General features: G+C 38.4%; 1 protein-coding gene across 1 annotated transcript in view; it reads left to right on the top strand.

The window, feature by feature from the left end:
• The first annotated feature begins 2,879 nt into the window (after positions 1-2,879).
• LOC117295124 (transient receptor potential cation channel subfamily M member 3-like) overlaps positions 2,880-19,731 on the top strand; it is a 42,939-nt gene continuing 26,087 nt past the window's right edge. Inside the window, exons 1-10 of the mRNA XM_033777689.1 lie at positions 2,880-3,003; positions 3,102-3,300; positions 5,102-5,281; positions 8,617-8,705; positions 13,198-13,438; positions 14,047-14,211; positions 14,952-15,170; positions 17,246-17,426; positions 17,885-18,053; positions 19,200-19,338. Of these exons, the coding sequence (XP_033633580.1) occupies positions 3,298-3,300; positions 5,102-5,281; positions 8,617-8,705; positions 13,198-13,438; positions 14,047-14,211; positions 14,952-15,170; positions 17,246-17,426; positions 17,885-18,053; positions 19,200-19,338 (1,386 nt within the window). The 5' untranslated portion in view covers positions 2,880-3,003; positions 3,102-3,297. The remainder of the gene's footprint in view (positions 3,004-3,101; positions 3,301-5,101; positions 5,282-8,616; positions 8,706-13,197; positions 13,439-14,046; positions 14,212-14,951; positions 15,171-17,245; positions 17,427-17,884; positions 18,054-19,199; positions 19,339-19,731) is intronic.

A 19,731-nucleotide genomic window follows, 5' to 3' on the forward strand; every position in this document is an offset into this window, starting at 1 on the left:
GTGCTTTTGATCGCTGTAACCTTTTTGATAACTTTTAATTTATAAATTTGGAAGAAGATGGTTAGGTACTTTACCTTTCAGACGGGTTGATTCGTTTTCTCAAGATGTAACGTTGGCGCACTCTGGTTCTTTTCTCAATTCAAAATTGAATTCTCGTTCAAAAGTTTTATCTTTCTTAGTTTGTCAATAATTTTGTTATGCAGAATAAGTATGTTGTTCTTCAAGGTTGTTCTCTGGGCGTTTGAAGGATGTATGCTGAACTCCAAAAAGATCTGGACTTTTATAAGGTTGAACTTGTCCCTAAATAAGGAACTTGGTTTCGTCACATCATTCCCAGAAGAAGGTTGCAATACCTCACGGAAGATGGTTCGTTACCTGGTGCTATTTCATTGGACCAGGAAAAATTCCAAGCCTTTGTTTCAAAACTATTTTTTTATAAAGTAAACCACAAATCAACACGCGGTCTTTTGAAACAATCTGTTACATGTGGAAATGCCATCATTGTGTGTGTTTAGATGAGTAAACTAAGTCCATCCTTTGGTTTTAAAAGATGATAAAAGTCAGTTTTTGCCTATTTGACCACAAAATTAAAGTTCAAATTGTCAAAGGTTTGGACCATTATTCTCTCGCAACATCGACGACCAATTGAGTTGAAATTGCCAAAGTTTTGTATTTTATGCATGTTGAGATACACACCAAGTGAGAAGACTGGTCTCTGACAATTACCAAATGTCCAGTGTCTTTAAAGGGAAGGTTACCAATCGTAATGACAATACAAACATTTGGTTATAAGTCTGCAGCAGATTTTGATAGTATAGTTATAGCAATTTGAGAAACATTTAATTCAAAGCATATGATGTTGTTATGTGACAAAATTATATAGGTTTATGGCCCAAATTAATTTGAATCTGAGAAGCGTTTACTGCTGCAGTAACGACTCTCAGGTTTTATATTCCTATTACTTTTAGGGGGAATATTCGCTCCAGATCTTCGGCGATGTCTCACAAACGCCCTTGAAATTTTCACATGTTAAATATTTTCTGTTAAAATTTCTCAAAATAATTATTAGCATAAAACCTTACTTGGTAACAAGTAATGGGGAGAGGTTGATAGTATAAAACATTGTGAGAAACGGCTCCCTCTGAAGTGACGTAGTTTTCCGAGAAAGAAGTAATATTTTCCGCAAATTTGATTTCGAGACCTCAGATTTAGAATTTTGAGGTCTCGGAATCAAGCATCCGAAAGCACAAACATTCGTCTGACAAGGGTGTTTTCTTCTTTCATTATTATCTCGCAACTTCGACGACCAATTGAGCTCAAATTTTCACAGGTTTGTTATTTTATGCATATTTTAAGATACACGAAGTGAGAAGACTGGTCTTTGACAATTACCAATAGTGTCCAGTGTCTTTAAACAACTGTATATAATTAGGCACTGGCCTGTGTGTTAGTTGCCTTTTCGAAACTGCCTTTCATTTTCTGTGGAAAGTGTGGAAATCATTATACAGCATATTATTTTGATGACCAATTGAGTCAACAATTTCACAGTTTTGTTATGCATGTGTTGGCGGGATATAGGCCTACATCAAGTGAGAATACATGGCCCAATTTCATGGCTCTGCTTACCGCCGAATTTTGCGCTTATGATCGCGATTCCCCGCTTACGTGCAAGCGCCGAATTTCTGTGCTAGCCCCGTAATGGCGTAGAATGCCTGGTAACATGAAGTACGCCACCACGCGCAGAAGCCCAAATTCGCTGCTAACCCGTGAAATACGCTTGCCGTAAGCACGGAATTCCCTGCTTCCGTAAGCACCGATTCTGTGCTTACGGTAAGCAGAGCCATGAAATTGGGCCCTGGTCTTTGACAATTCTTAAAGGTGTACAGGACCTTTAACTTTGATGGAGTTTCGGAATGAGTTTTCTTCCACTGCTCAAGTCATTAATCATTTTTTAAGATGGATGTGAAAACCATCTTGTCTCATCAATGCTTTCAATTTCTCCCTACCCGAGTCCCTCAAAGTTGTTTTTTAGATACACTTCCAGAATAATTGTAAACACAGTTTTTAGTTTTGTGAATATTAAAACTATTAAAGAGAATAACAAAGTGTTCTTTCGTTTATACAACAACGGTCATATATCAGCCTATATTTAGCCCGTCTAATCAGAACTAAGAACCCCAAATACCGTTGTAAGTTATACTGTAATTGTGTCGTACGTGTTATTAGATCAAAATCCTTTTATTGAACCTTGTTTAACCATGGTTAAACCTTTATGTAGTTATCTACCGTAATAGTTAGTATTTATTTATTCATCTATTTAGTGCTGTTATCCTGTTTTGTTTTGTATTGTTGTAACGGGCACATCCACCACAAGACTCGGCTTTTAGGATGATGCATCCATGTGAATGTGGAAATAAATGTTATATTGATTTATTGATTGAGTGATTGACTGATTGATTGATTGATTGATTGATTGATTGATTGATTGATTGATTGATTGAATGATTGATTGATAAAGGTTGTAATCGTTTTATTATAGGAGATCCAGTCATCAAAATAGGTTGAATGGTAATAGACACTGCACGTGCACGTTTCAAATCCATAGAGACGTTTCAAAATAAACTGTAATAAACTTGTGTGGAAGAAATCCTGTTGCGAAATCTTCAATTGATGTGAATTAAGGAAAACTTTCCGTATCTTGCCACCACTATTTCATTCGTTATGAAGAAAAATTGTATCTTATTTTACTCAAAATTTCTGTTTGTTAATTGAAAAAGTGTTGGCACGGACGACGATTGATACGGAAAGTTTTTTCTTAAAACGAGTGGTGGCGCCCTAGGCCCCGTAGTTTGTTATTCGACTGGTCGACATGTCTAAAATAATGAGAAAGTTTGTGTGTGTGTTGAATTAGATAGAAGATCAATAATTACATAACAGCAGTAAACACAAAACAGAATAGAGTAGTGTGTACGGAAGATGGGGATAATTGCTCCGGATATGATGGTGAGTGACCGTTGTAACCTTGTAAATTCCGTGAATTTTATTTCAAAGTGTGGTCGAATGTTTATGATTATGATGAGGCTCCTATCTTCCTTTTTTAGCCGTGGGAGCCTAGTCGTGAAACAGTGACAGATTGCCTGGTGGGGTCTGTGGACAAGATGGAGTTTTAGAAACAAGGAATTGAAGACGGATTCCAACTAAAAAAGAGGGAGATTGTTACGTTGCACTGCGTGCGCGGATTGGAGGCAAGGAAGTTCTGCTGCACATCACAGTGACAATGGCAGCAAAGCTTGTGAAATGGTAACAATAACATGTTTTTTTTAATTTGCATGGATCGGCATCTTATTCTTAATCTTATTTTCTTCCTCCATGGTGGTCCAAAGTACTTCTAGAAACTATGGCTCTACCGTGAGGAGCTTTATTTATAGTTTCTAGAAGTAGGCCTAGGTCCAAAGAAGAGCCTGAATTGTAATAATAGGAATAATATATCATCATGGATGTTGGGTAGAATTAGAAGAAGAGAAAATTCAGGCTGATAAGTCAATTTGCAGGAATGTTTACACTCGTCAAATCTCATCACTGAAAAATTTGGAAAAGTTTCAGCTTTCAGTTGCGTGCCACCACTTTTTCTATCGATATGAAATAATATTATGCTGTTGTCAATGGGTTTTCAGTGGGATAACAACAGGAAAATTGTTCTTAGTAAAAAACTATATGATTTAAAAAAAAATCATCTATCCAAGTTGAATATGCAGAAGCTAGTATGGCGTGCAAAATAAATTTAAAAATCTCATTCGATAATAAAACAAATTTAATTACATTTTTGTCCAAAAACATATCGCTACTTGATTAGAATCCGGAGATATCACAAGGCATGTAAGAAAACACCGCAACCCCCTTGAAGCACAAACACTTCAAAAAAATCTGTTTTCCCCCATTTCAGACCAGCAATGTTTGGTTTCAGGAGTAAGAAATCAATCTGTTATATTTTCTCTCTAATGTGGACATTATTTATTACGTTTATCAGAATTTATTATAGTCTGCCGTTAGGCCTAATAAAACAAATTAAAAAATCATTTTCATTTAAAATATTTTAATTTTTTCCCCATATTGGCACACCATGGAATCCCAAAAAGCAACCACATCACGTGACCTATCGACAATGTAGTGACTTAAGGATAATGAAACTCAATCTAGCAGATGATAATTTTGTTTCTATTTTCCAGGTTGGATGATGTTTTTTAGACTCATTTGATTGTCGGCATAATAATGCACTTAGTGATTTATGCCCCAAATCAATTATTTTATTATGTTTGAGCATTCTCTGACAGGAAACTTTATTCTCAGCATGATTAAGCCTGACAAAAATACTGTATACAGACTGTAAATAAACAGCAGAGCTTCTATCACTGGTGGAGCTTGCACAGTCTCGAGGGATCACAGTTTGAGTTCGAAAACATATGAGGGTCAGTAACATATGACCTATGATAGTATCTAATTGACCTCAATGAGATATCCTTTTTTGTAAAAATGGGTGAAAAATTGGTGGCAGGATATGGAAAATTTAATCGAGAAATTCCACAATAATATTATTCTGCAGTTTGAATTTCCAGAATAACAATTGATTTATACATGGTGGAAGTAATAAACTCAGTAACTGCTGGCAGCAAGGGCGCTGTTTTACTCTGGGGTTTTTTCAAACCTTTTGAAATTGCATATCATCATTTGAAAGGAGTACAGCGCCCCAGTTTACTGGAAGTAAAGTAGGCCTAAATATATCCAGAATAACAATCAAGACCCATTTTCATAAAATCAGTTAGCACAAAATGTTTCTAAGCACAGAAAGATCTAGGCCACCGTGTTGAGCTTTAAAATGGCTCTCTTTTAACATCCACCTCATTATGACGACTGTGATGGGACCGATGTTAAAAGAGAGCCATTAACAGCTCTTGAAACAAGGTGGGCTAAGAAAAATCGTTCTTAGCATTTAAGCAGGTTTTTGTGACCCAACATTCCCAACTCAATTCTTGCTCAGCAAAAAAATTTTTTTTTTATTAAATTAAGTCCTTGACTCTGTGCTTTTGAATTTGACAATTTACAGAATAAATATATGCAACTGCCAGAGAAAAAGACAACAATGGCATCTATACCAATGAGGCAGCTACCTGAACGATCCAAAATCTATAAACCTGGAAACAACAACGAAGAAAGCGATGATGGATCGAGTGCCATGGAAGACTCGGGAAACGAGAGCGTAAAAGAACAAGGTTTCAGGAAAAAGGTTGGTATGCTTGATGTTCTCCCTTAAAGACACTGGACACTATTGGTATCTTTCTTGAAAACTGTGTTACTTCAGAGGGAGCCGTTTGTCACAATGTTTTATACTATCAACAGCTCTCCATTACTCGTCAGGCCTACCAAGTAAGGTTTTATGCTAATAATTGTTTTGAGTTATAATCAATAGTGTCCACTGACTTTAAACAGATAGCCTGCTGGCCAAAACATCCGAGGACCGGTCACAATTCACTCCAAGTGGTGGTCCTGCTAAATAGTTCAGTGTTGAAAAGCATCACTATTAAAGATGCTATGTCAGATTTTTGGCCCCAAACATTAAAAAATAGATTTTTTTTTTAATGAATGGTTTTTCACAGAGTATCACCCGCTCTAACGAAAACAAGTTTAACTTTTACTTTTAATGGTCAGGAACCATGACAAAAATTTAAAACGATTTCTATAAAACACATAAGAATTGGTCACGTGATATATTGTCGGGGTCCCAAATTTTGAGCCCTTTATTTCACTGCTACTAATAATTGGCGGACTTTTTCGAGCAATGGCTCAAATGAAAGCTTGTAACTTTCTCAACCCCCCCATCAAAATACCTATTGAATTTTAAATCAAAATTTTTGGGTCATTAATCGGCCAAAAATCTGACATAGGATCTCTAAAAGGGTCTGTATAGGCCTTTTACGTTTGGTAATTACTCTGAAAAATAATGGCAATCAAAACTTGGTAAGAAGTATTGACCCCTTGCACGCGCAACACACGCGGCGACTGATGCCACGCTCACCATGTTGGTGGTCAATAGGCTTACGTATAAACGCCGCGTCACCTAAAAATGCGCACTTCACTGAATAACACACGTTGACATTGACCACCAAAATGGCGCATCCAAGATTATTCTGATGATGGCGTCAGGTGAAATGGGTCAATACAGCAGCTTTGGATAGTACGTACAATGCATTTTGAAAAAAACTTTTTACTTCGGAGTTCTGGGGTTATGTAAACAAGATATCACTTAATTTGTTATCCCCCAAAATTTGAATCTGAGAAGCGCTGCTGAGTTACTGACAGTTAGGCCCTATGTTTCTCAGATTGTGTATACATGTACTGTAGTCCAACTGCAGTTTTTTTTTCCTTCGTGGACATAAGCGCTCCAGATTTTTGGAAAAATTTCCAATATTGCGATCATCTTTTGAAATGAATTTTTATGTTGTATTTACATATTAGGATTAATACAATCAAATGGTTCCACAAACCGAAGCCTTGTAAGGTATAGACGATGTGACCTATGTTTACATTTAAACTGCCCTCTATTGACAAAACACTGTATACGTCATGTTTCACCAGGCAAAAAGACGCGTAGTCATGGTAAGATTGCATACACTTTCTACTGTTCTAGCTGGCTGCCAAAACACAAAGGTTTTGCCCGGCGGTATGTGCGCGAATAATGTTATTGTTTTCGAGTGACATCAGAGGTCACATCATCTATACTTTGCCTTCAACACACTGGCCAAAACATCACAGGCGATGTCACAATTCTATCCTTGTGGTCCAGCTGGCTAGTTCAGTGTTGAAAAGCGTCCCTATTTTATGAAACAATAAACATTGTAATTAATAACTTGAATTGTGTTGTTCAGGTAAGAATGCCTTTAAAGTGCTTAATTGTGCCAAACATCTTTGTATTTGAATGTAATTCTACCAAAACACATGATTTTTCATGAGAATAAATTTCTTATAGGCCTAAAGGCTGCTTAAAAATCACAAGCTGTGACAAAGTGACCTTGAAACAGGAAGTTTCCCTCCAAATTTACCAAACTCATTGGCCGACACCAGTGTGTCAAGAAGCGCCGGCTGCCGCATTTCGCCGGCTACATGGACTCTGACTTTTGCTGCCGGCTATTTTTTTTGTTTTTTTGTTATTATTTTCCCCAATTTTGTTTTGCCTCCTCCAATTTTCCCTTGTTAAATTACTGTCAACGACTGGAAAACTAATAAAAAGTACAAGCAACATCCTTTAGCAGGTTCAGGAATCAAATATGTACCCCAACAAACTGATGATTTAAAGAAAAAATTGGTTCACTGAATTAAGCCAGGGTTGCTCAACTCGAACCATAGAGCATCTCTTGCCATAAGGGGGGGGCAATGTGTTTCGTGCTCACTCACTTAATTTGGTTTCACCTGCTACATCAAAAAACTGTGGCCAACCCTGCTGACAGTGACGTATCTCACTTACATGTACGACCAATCAAGTCACTTGCCCCACTACTCCATGTTGATTGGTTGATGGCTCAATCCTTTGGATCTGCCAAACCAGTATAAATAGAGCAACACGCATCAAAATTGCCATAACGAGCCTGCGGTTTAAGACGACAACACAATGCGCCGTTACACGGATATAAGCCTTTCCCATCATGTACGTACGGCGACCGCTGAGCGAAGTCTGCGACGCACAAAGGAGAATTGTGATATGGTATGCCGAGTATAAAAGCTTTTGATCCTAAAATTGATGAACTGAATTAATTATGATCATTGACAAATTCAAGGGGGGTGCAAATAGGGGTATTAGTTTTAACCTTGGTTGAAAAGAAGCAATTATAGTTAAGTGTCTTGCTCAAGGACACAAGTGTCACCCTAATTAGATTGCTACCATAACTCGAGTCTGATGCACTTAACCGCTCGGACATGACACACAATATAAACTGTATTTTGTTGTTGGCACTGAAACAAAACCAATAATTTGATTAAATATGCTATATGTCAGATTTTTGGCTAATTTGACCCAAAATTTTTGATTTAAAATTCAATAGGTATTTTGATGGGGATCGAGAAAGTTACAAGCTTTCATTTGAGCCATTGCTCGAAAAAGTCCGCCAATTATTAGTAGCAGTAAAATTAGTCTTTGTCGGGATCCCGACAATATATCACGTGACCAATTCTTATGTTTTCAAATTGTTGTTGTCATGGTTCCCTGACCATCAAAAGTAAAAGTCAAACTTTTTTTCGTTAGAGCGGGTGATACTCTTTGAAATACCCTTCACTCAAAAAAATCAATTTTTTAATGTTTGGGGCTAAAAATCTGACATAGCATCGTTAAATATTTCCAGGTTGGCCGTATTTATTGACACCAACCAGTGAATGAAAATGAGTTCGTTTGTCCAAAAACAAATAATGTAATCTATATATAATACGTGCTAATCCGGAGGTCGTTGGTTCGAATCCCACTCTAGTCAATTTTTTTTTCAACCCCCAAAATCAGTAAAATACATCACAAGAAAAGTGAGTGACTGTAATAAGATTGTAATAATAATATTATAATACAATTGTATTTTTCAGAGAAAGAAAAGAGGGACTTGGCTGGCAACAACCTTCAAGAAGAAACACTGCGTCCAATATGTCGCAGATCCTGGGAGTTCAGTCAGAGCGTAAGTTGCAAGTTTATTTATCAAATAATAAACCACTGGGGAGGCTAACTGGTTACGCTTTTAAACACTTCTAGTTTGAACAAAGCAAAACCGCCTAAAGCCTGGATAAATACTCCCTGCGAATGCGCATGCGATGCGAACTTTGACGTCACAAATTCACAAGGAGTAATTCGCACATGAAAGTCGACTTGTGCTCAGTTCCTGCTAAACATTTGCTATGAATAACAGCCCTGTGATCCCAAAATTTTTTATCGCATCTGCATTCGCAGGACGTATGAACGGGGCTTAACTGAGTAGTCCTCGTACTGCATCTCTTTGGAACTCCTTGCCTGGTGCATGTTTCCCTTCATCCTATGATCTTCCATCTTTTAAGAGGAATGTCAATTCCTACCTTCAGCTCCACTGAGTTTCTGCATGTCTATGTTTTCTTCCTTGTAGCCCTTAACCTAGAGTGGCTTTTAGCCTTGTTTTGGGCGACTTGGATTTAAAAAAAAAAAAAAAAAAAAAAAACCTTGTTAGTCCATTGACTAGAAAAAAGTTCTTATTTCAAGGTACTGAGGTTATAAAGAGACACTGGTTGAGGGCTTAGGGATCACCATTTTATTTTTAACCAAAATTATTTAAAACTGACTCAGTCAGTTTCCTTTGTGATTTGTTACGTGTACTTAATATTTGACCTTAACTGACTTTGTAAATTGTAACCTTGATATATTACTGACGTATCGGCAGTTTGTTTCCTGGCATTCCACATCCTGGGACATCCTGTTTGACTGAGTAATATTTAAGGTTTATTTTTTTCATTGCTATGTAATTGTTTTTATGTCCCTCATATCTGGACATTTTTTGCTTATAGAGACTTCTGAGTCTATAGAGCCAAACTCTGGAACAAACTTCCAAATCACATCAGTAACACAACATCCTTCAACACATATAAGGCACTTCTGAAAGCCCACTTGTTTCAGGAGGCCTACCATCAATGACTTATTTATTTCTTCTGTCGCTCAGCGCCTTTGAGCAAACCTTTGATTTAGGCGCCTGTGTATTGATTGATTGATTGATTGATTGATTGATTGATTGATTGATTGATTGAGTGATTGATTGACTTTTGTTATAGGCCGTGCAAGTCTCTTATGTAAACTGCTCACAAAAAGTAAGGAAACTTTTTTAATCCAGTATATTTGTTATTATTTAATACACTTTGTGTATATGGTATATATCAATGCAAAGCTGAACTGTTCCTCTTTAAAATGATACCACATTTGCAATGATTACATTTTGCTGAACTTGGCTACACGAATAACAATGAGGCAAGTCACAAATCAAATGTGCCAAAATTACCGTTGTCTGTGAATGGTCAATAGGTAATGCTCAATAATCAAACCGATCAAGCTTTTCAGAACCATCAATGGTTTACACAAGGATTTGCACCAGTGAGCTCATCAGACACATGCAACCCTCATCTCTTGAAAAACACATTGTTTGATGGGTATTTGCAAGACGATATTCTACAGCCGATTGCAGTCCCATACTTGCAGACTCTTGGACCAAATGCCATCTTTCAAGATGGCAACGCTCGCCCCCATCGGGCCCGACTGGTGACTGACTACCTGAACAATGTTGGGGTGCACTGGATGGATTGGCCCACTAACAGTCCAGACCTGAATCCCATTGAACATCTGTGGGACCAGCTTGTTGGGCTGGCTGGCCGCGCCAGAATCACCAACACATCAACTGTGGCTGACCAAACCAGGTTCCTTAATAAAGAATGGAACGCCATCCCTCATCATCAGCTCATCACAAGACTTTTGTGCAGCATGAGAAGGTGCCATGCTGTCATCAACGCCTTCGGATCATCCACTTGTTACTGAACTTTTTGTATCAATAAAGTGTATTAAGATCAGTAAGTTGTCTTGCTCTATACCAAACCTCTTGTCTCAATAATGTGCATTAAGATCAGTAAGTTGTCTTGCTTGTTTGAATTACAGTGTCAATTTGATTGTTCACACAGTATTAAAAAACACAAAATTGCTAATTTTGGCACATTTGATTTGTGACTTTGTCTCATTCTCATTAACGTGGTCAAGTCCAGCATTGTGTAATCATTGCAACTGTGGTATCATTTTGACGAGGAACAGTTCAGCTTTGCATTGATATATACCATATACAAGGAGAGTATTAAATAATAACAAATACACTGGATTGAAAAAAGTTTCCTTACTTTTTGTGAGCAGTTTATTAAAAAGAAGAAAAAAAAAAAGTACAATTGTGCTATATTGTCTATGAATTCAAATCTTTCAACGTTATATTGGCGTCTCTTTGTAATGAAGTGATCCCCACACTCTCTGTGTGGGTTTGTATCGCTGTCTGTATCGCCCTTCTATCTTGATGTCTCTGTGTATATATTATTAGTCCACAGTGAGTGTATGAGTGATCCCCACGCTGTCTGTGTGGGCTCGTATCGCTGTCTATATCGCCCTTCTATCTTGATGTCTCTGTGTATATTAGTCCACAGTGAGTGTATGAGTGATCCCCACACTCTCTGTGTGGGTTTGTATCTCTGTCTATATCGCCCTTCTATCTTGATGTCTCTGTGTATATTAGTCCACGGTGAGTGTATGAGTGATCCCCACGCTGTCTGTGTGGGTTTGTATTGCTGTCTATATCACCCTTCTATCTTGGTGTCTCTGTGTGTATTAGTCCACGGTGAGTGTATGAGTGATCCCCACGCTGTCTGTGTGGGTTTGTATCGCTGTCTATATCACCCTTCTATCTTGGTGTCTCTGTGTGTATTAGTCCACAGTGAGTGTATGAGTGATCCCCACGCTGTCTGTGTGGGTTTGTATCGCTGTCTATATCACCCTCTGTGTATATTAGTCCACAGTGAGTGTATGAGTGATCCCCACACTCTCTGTGTGGGTTTGTATCTCTGTCTATATCACCCTTCTATCTTGATGTCTCTGTGTAGAGTCTACAGTGAGTGTATGAGTTTTCCCCACACTGTCTGTGTGGGTTCGTATCGCTGTCTATATCACCCTTAACTATCTTGATGTCTCTGTGTATCCACAGTTAGTGTATGAGTATAAGTGTCCACAGTGAGTGTATGAGTGATCCCCACACTCTCTGTGTGGGCTCGTATCGCTGTCTATATCACCCTTCTATCTTGGTGTCTCTGTGTTAGTCTACAGTAAAAGAATGAGTTTTCCCCACACTGGGGAATTTTTGCGATAAAACATTTGTTTTGAAACAAATTCAGTTGGAAAGATGCTTTTAAAATAGAATTGGACGGTTCACACCAATATCCCTTGAAACTGTTTGGTTTTACTTGATGAACTAACAACTTTCGAAATTTTGTGGAGTCAAATTTTTTTTTATGATGAACTAACAAATGTTTGTAATTTTGTGGAGTCAAATTTTGGTTTTGATGAACTAACTATGTTCGTAATTTTTGGAGTCAAATTTTTGGTTTTGATGAACTTACAATGTTCGTAATTTTGTGGAGTCAATTTTGGGGTTTTGATGAATTAACAATGTTCGTAATTATGTGGAGTCAAATTTTTGGTTTTGATGAACTTGCAATGTTCGTAATTATGTGGAGTCAAATTTTTGGTTTTGATGAGCTTACAATGTCCGTAATTATGTGGAGTCAAATTTTTGGTTTTGATGAACTAACAATGTTCGTAATTTTGTGGAGTCAAATGTTTGGTTTTGATGAACTAACAAGTGTATAGTTTTTTTGGAGACACCCTCCCTGTATGTAAAAACTATTTGTATTTGAACAGGCAGAATCGCGTGCATGTAAAACTCAATATTAGGGTTAGGACCAACTTGGTCTCGGAGTTCTGAATATATGCACAAGACTTGTTCAGATGTGCAATTATATTTTCTAAATTTCAGTTCGAATGCGAAGCAAATTTTGACATCACAGGACTGTTTTTACGCAGGAGTTGAGCATGTTTCAACTGTTGCGAATTGTTTGTGCAAATTTGTGAGGTCAAAGTTTGTATCGCATTCGCATTCGCAGGATGTTTTTGAACCGTGCTTTCTTCACTTAGCGCAGAGCGCAGCAACGAGGCTTTGAAAACTTCAAAACTAAAGCTGTGAAACTTTCCAAGTTAGCTCACATTTAAGTGAGTAAAAAAACTCAACTTCCTAGAGAAGCATTTTGTTAAGTTTTTTTTCTTGACCGGTAGCTAGAGGCAGTTTGAATCCTATGTTTTGGCAGCAGGTACCGCAACGATTATAAGAGATGTTAATTTGCATCGGGATAAAGAATATTAATTTTGGTTTTTACCCATACACCGATGTGTGTTAGCACTGTGTACTTTCCTGAGTCCTGTGAACAAATTTCACAGGCATGTTATTTTTGTTATTAGTTTATGCTACTTTCATTGCTTGTTGGTTGTTTTTTGTAGAGCAGCGCCATGAGCGCCGCTTGCAGAGGATACTGTCGCTTAACAAGTTTCCATTATTATTAAAAAAAATCATACTGCAGATGTTTCTGCGGCCGACCACGAGGTCTGCACATCAGACGTCCCCAGCCTCAAACCCTAGACAGAAACTCCGGAAGTAAGAATCTCCTTGTCTCACAAGCTAACATCTCAAGTAGCAGGGTTGATCTTGAGAGTGAGGAGGTCACGCATTGGAATGAGGAGGAGCATCTCGTAGAGACGCCAACAGACGCCTACGGAGAAATCCATTTTAAGGAGGCAGTCAACCGACTTAGTACATCTAAAGTGAGTTAGACTTTACTCGTAAATATATTAAGGTTTGCGGTAACACAATGTAAATCGAGTTAGGGCGTGGTTCTGAAAAGAAGCAAAGGTTTCAACTCGACGTTTTGATCAGTATTCGCCAGAAGACGATCAGAGCATACTGATCGAAATGCCGAGTTGAAACTTACAGTTCTTTTCTTTTACCGAACCACCCCAACTCATTAAAAGAGTTATCATAACATGGTGTTAGCGCAAACCTTACTACAATATTTTCACCATACAAAGTTTCAAAACTTACTTAAATACTCATAAACCAAATTGGCTACATTTTAAGGTACTAGCCTTTTTTAGATTATATGGTGGACAAGATAAAGGAGTGCACTGTTTAGTTTGGGTGTATACAAACAAGGTGTCTGCCATACTGGCTTATGGGTGCATCTGGTAGTTGTTTTTTTTTCAATTGAAAGATAAACCACCTAGCAGAGTCTTTTTCAAATATGAACAGGTTTACAACTAAGTGTAACATAAGCAGTGAAGTGGAGAGTCAGAAAGCACAAAGAAAAAAAGCAAGGGGTAAACGAATCGCAGGTTTTCATCTATGATTCTCTTTTGTTTTTCCCTGTCATCAGTTTGTCCGTCTGTCAGATCGCACTGATATGTCAATGGTGCTGAAGCTTATGACGAAGTACTGGTCACTGCACACGCCCCAGCTCGTTATCTCCCTGACCGGTGGGGGGCGGAGCTTCAAACTTAACGAGCAAGACAAGGAAACATTCAGCAGAGGAGTAATTAAGGTGAGAAAAAAAACACTAAAATATAAAAATACCAGTGTTACCATTTAGATGCTAATATCTGTGTGTTCCTACTCTCTGATGGTCACAGATCTTAAGTATATTATTGTTCTGTACTGCCCCCCTGCAGTTGACCGGTCAATATTTTTTGTCATGGTCAAGCCATTATCGCCCCCCCCCCTCTGCTAATGACCAGTCAATATTTGTTCAGGGTCAATCCACTACTGCCCCCTGCTGTTGACCTGTCAGTACTATTTCATGGTCAAGCCATTATCGCCCCCTGCTAATGACCAGTCAATACTTTTCAGGGTCTAGCCAATACTGCCCCCTGCTGTTGACCTGTCAATACTTTTCAGGGTCAAGCCTATCTAGACTGGTCCCCTGTCTTTATCGGCAAAGGTAGACCTTTGCGTCGCAGCCCAAGTTTTTCCCAGCCAAGGGTGGAAAACTAGGGAAGCCATAAATGCCAAGTAAAAACAGGTAGCTACATTTTGTAACAATGTTACATAAATAATTTAAAATAGTGATGGATTGGTCATAACAGGTCATAACAGCATCCTTAAAAGTCCTCCTGGATATTCTGAAAACTGTGCGGCCAGGCAATCTGGTTTTTTTTTGTGTTACAACTGTTTCTTTGATTGGATTTAAACCACTAGCGACCTGTCAGTGCTTGAAAGAGTCAAACTTTTTGAAAGAGTTCAATTTGTTGAAAACAAATCTTCTGAAACAATTTTTGTCTTCAGGCTGCATTTACAACCAAAGCTTGGATCATCACCAGTGGCTCCAACGCGGGCGTGCCAAAGATCGTCGGAAGTGCCGTTCAGTCCACTTACATCCGGGACTGGATCTCCGATAACAAAAATGTCAAGAAAGGGGCAGGGAGACCCAAACTGGTCTGCCTTGGGCTTGCCCCGTGGGGATACGTAGACGGCAGTCATCAGCTCCTGACCAGGAGAGGCACGGTAAGAAGAGGGTAAACTATGGCCATAAATTACCTACATAGGTGTGTAAATCCAGATATGTGGAGATTGTGCAGTATATCAACAGAACCAGAATCAGCGTGGGATTTGGCTTTCGAGGTAAAAAGGGAGCAAGAGTATTTGGGGTGTAATATATCAACACTAGAGGGCGCTGTTCTTCCAACTCTGTTTGCCAAGACATGCTATATAGTAGAACAAATTAAAGTGTCTTTCGGATGGAGGTGTTTATTCTGTGTGAAGTTATCCACTCATTTCAGGGGATGGGGATGGGGGGCATGTTGAGATAATGGGACAACAGAGAAACACATGGAAGGTAACGATCAACAGATCAAAGCCAAGGTCGACATTTCATTCATTCATTCAGTCGACGCATCGTTGGTCCTCCATTGCTGTACGCAGCTCTTCCCAACGCAGTCCAGAGTCCCGGCACAAGGTGTCCACATCTATAGGTGGTTTGTGGTCTGCCTCGGGAACAGTGACCTTGAGTAGGGGCTCACTGCCAGCTCAGCACGTCTGAGACAGTGACCTGCTAATCTCAGCCTTCTTGCCCTAATCTTGGGGTTTTACATTTAAACATAATTTGATACAGCTTCATTTATAATGAGTAGGGTAGATGGCCATGGCTTTCAATCAAAACCGGACCTTCTTCAGAGGCATAAACAAGTACAAACAAATACATATCCATTTATAGAAGAAAAAAATAGCGGGAATGGGATTAAGGGAAGGATCCAGAAAAAAGTGGGAAAATTATAGCCAATCAAAGTTTCAAATTTTTTGGTGGCTGTGAACCAATAGGAGTAAAGTGGTGAGGACAATGGATGATCAGTATGAAAGGATAGATTACTGGACTGTAAAAGTGGTAAATGCATTGTATGTATAACAATGCAGGGAAACATGAAAGGGTAGGGAGTAAGTTGACATGTATATTTTTTAATTAAACATTTTACTACAGTGAAAAACACAACCACGGGCTTGTCCAGTCGTGAGTTTTCTAGCCCGATCCTAAGATCACTATCAAGTCTTTAACAGCACTAAACCTTTTTATCACAGACATGATATTGTTCCTACTTAAAGGCACTGGACACTATTGGTAATTACTCAAAATTAATATGAGCATAAAACCTTACTTGTTGATGAGGAGTAATGGGGAGAGGTTGATGGTATAAAACATTGTGAGAAACGGCTCCCTTGAAGTGGCATAGTTTATGAGAAAGAAGCAATTTGCCACGAATTTGATTTCAAGACCTCTGATTTAGAATTTGAGGTCTCAAAATCAACCATCTACACGAACATGACTTCGTCTGACAAGGGTGTTTTTTCTTTCATTATTATTTCGCAACTTTGCTGACCAATTGAGCTCAAATTTTCACAGGTTTCTTATTTCATAATAATAATAATAATAATAATAAACCGTATTTATATAGCGCATATCACTAAAAAAAAGTCCCTATGCGCTTTAAGGAAAACAAAAATAAAGGAAGAATGAGCCATCAAAGAAAGTTACTGAAAAGCGTTGAAAAGATGAGTTTTAAGGCGTTTTTTGAATGTGTCAACTGTGGAAGCATCCTTGACAGACTCGGGTAGGCCATTCCACAGTTCAGCTGCAGCTACTTGGAAAGAGCGAGCACCATAAGATTTTGTAACAGGGGTGGAAATGACAAGAAGAGACTTTGACTTAGAACGTAAATTTCTCGAAGGAATGTATTTGTGAACTAGGTCCTGGAGATAAATCGGGGCTGTGCCTTGCAAACATTGAAAAGTTAAAAGGAGAATTTTAAATTTGATTCTAGCTTGAACAGCTTCATGCATATGTTGAGATACACCAAGTGGGAAGACTAGTTTTTGACAATTACCAAAGGTTTCCAGTGCCTTTGCATGTAAGTCTGTTTTGTTGCCCTTAACAAAAATCTGAAAGACTATGGTTATATACCCTGCATTGTATATTAGAATCTTCACCATGTGCTCACACATGCCAGTCCTTTACTCAATGAAATATTCCTACTTTTTTTCCCAAGGACTAAATATCATGCAGCCTGTATGTTCTTTTTTGTACGCAGGGCTCGTATCCAGCGGAATACAAAGTCAACCCAGTTGTGATGAAGGGGCGTCGTGTACCCCTGAACCCAGACCACACCCACTTTATCCTAATAGATAATGGGCTAATGGGAGAACCGGCCTACGGTGGTGAGATTGTGATGAGAGCAATGATTGAAGAGGCAATAGCAGCCCCAAAGGAGGGTAAGGAAGAATGACTGAGACTTTCTCCCCCAAAAGAGGGTAAGGGAAGATTGACTGAGACTTTCCCCCCAAAAGAGGGTAACGAAGAATGACTGAGACTTTCTCCCCCAAAAGAGGGTAAGGAAGAATGACTGAGACTTTCTCCCCCAAAAGAGGGTAAGGGAAGAATGACTAAGACTTCCCCCCAAAAGAGGGTAACGAAGAATGACTGAGACTTTCCCCCCAAAAGAGGGTAAGGAAGAATGACTGAGACTTTCCCCCCAAAAGAGGGTAAGGAAGAATGACTGAGACTTTCCCCCCAAAAAGAGGGTAAGGAAGAATGACTGAGACTTTCCCCCCAAAAGAGGGTAAGGAAGAATGACTTTATTTAGGTCTTTTTGTTTCGTTTTAACCCTACCCCCACCAATTGATTTACGTTACATCTTGGACACAATGACAAATAATTCATACTGATACAGAGAATGGTCTGGGCCTACCGGTGGTTCTTGTGGTGCTTGAGGGCGGTGTGGACACGTTACTCAACGTGAAGAATGCCGTCTTGCGCGAGATTCCTACAGTGCTTTGTGACGGTAGTGGGAGGGCAGCAGACATCCTGGCATTCGCCCATAACAGAGCTGAAGGAGATCCGTAAGTGCAATATTTATTTATTTATTTATTTATTTCCAGGCAAGTAAAACATACAAAGAATAGGGAATAAAAATATGACCATCTTAAGGTGATCCAGACAATAAAAATAACAAAGGCACAAAAGGGTACAAAGACAAAAACGTCATAAAAATTTGGAAAATAGCACATCAAATACCAGATGAAATATATATATATATAAAATCTATAGAATATTCATTAAAATTCCCCAAAAGGGCCTGGCAGCAAATTTTGTATAAAAAATGGATCAACCAGAAAGACCACACATCCTCGCTCCTTTCAAAAAGGTAAGATGCCAATCATGGCATTAGATTTACCCCCAGTCCACCCCAGACCCCATTTTTTAAAAATTTTTTCTCGATGCGTCATAATTACACAATTCTTTACCTTTTGATTTGTGGTTGAACTATTAGAAACATTTACTAGAGCAGGATTTAAATCATGGGACTGAGCTATCCGTCTAGCCCTAGGTTGGCAGGCGCCCTTTATTTTCTCTATCTTTGTTCCCAGGTTTTATCGTAAAACTTGGGTGTAATCCCTGGCTACATGGCAGTTAAAGACACTGGACACCTTTGGTAATTGTCAAAGACCAGTCTCTCACTTGGTGTATCTCAACATATGCATAAAATGACATACCTGTGAATATTTGACAATTCGTCGTTGAATTTAAGGAATCGGTAAAAAAAAAAACACCCTTGTCACACGAAGTTGTGTGTTTTCAGATGCTTGATTTCGGGACCTCAAAATCTAATTCTGAGTTTTCAAAATCAAATTAAAATATTTTAGTGGAAAACTACTTTCTCAAAAACTATGATACTTCAGAGGGAGCTGTTTCTCACAATGTTTTATACTATCAACACCTCTCCATTGCTCGTTACAAAGTAAGTTTCAATGGTACCAATTATTTTGAGTAATTACCAATAGTGTCCAATGCCTTTAAGGGTTGTATATGGATTCAAATCAATTCAAATTTACCCAGACAGTTTCCCTTTGGTTTATTATTATATTCATCTTTTATTAAAAAAAGCACAAACCACAATAATGTTAATTTCATTCAAGTTGATCTTGAAGTTTCTTATTTAAAGTGATGGTTTTTGCTGATTATAATTTATTTATTTTTCTGTACAGAGAATCCAGAACATTGAATGAGGAAAACATTGAGATACTTCGTGAGAAACTCAGCAATTCCTTCAACGTCAATCTTTACTGCAACAACATGACCCAACTGATTGCGGATGTCATCGAATGCATCAAGGTCAAGAAATTGGTAAGAGCGTCTTCTTCTTGTTTTCGCTAGCGTTGCTTCCCAAAAAACATGAAGTTAAAGTAAGATGTGTACCTAGCTAATTTTTGGCCGGTTTGCTCAGACCAAGTTGGTATCTGGTGTACAGTTTTCATTTATTGACATGTTTTTGGGCGGTGACATTGTTTCACAATAATGTTTCAAATAATCTTTTGGCTTTGGCATTTAGTCCCAAAACCTCAAGGTAGGAGCCGTGTTTGTTTTTCTAGGAAGTCTGAGTATAACCTTGAATTTGGTGTGCTTTATCCCTCAGCCACGACACACCGTGGGCAATCAAAAATCTCTTGAGATTCCCAATCAATGAACACAACCATTATGACGTTGTTCATTACTTAACATTGTTCAAGTATTAATAAG

Source organism: Asterias rubens, chromosome 9 (genome assembly GCF_902459465.1).
Source record: "Asterias rubens chromosome 9, eAstRub1.3, whole genome shotgun sequence".
In the NCBI taxonomy this organism is placed as follows: Eukaryota; Metazoa; Echinodermata; class Asteroidea; order Forcipulatida; family Asteriidae; genus Asterias; species Asterias rubens.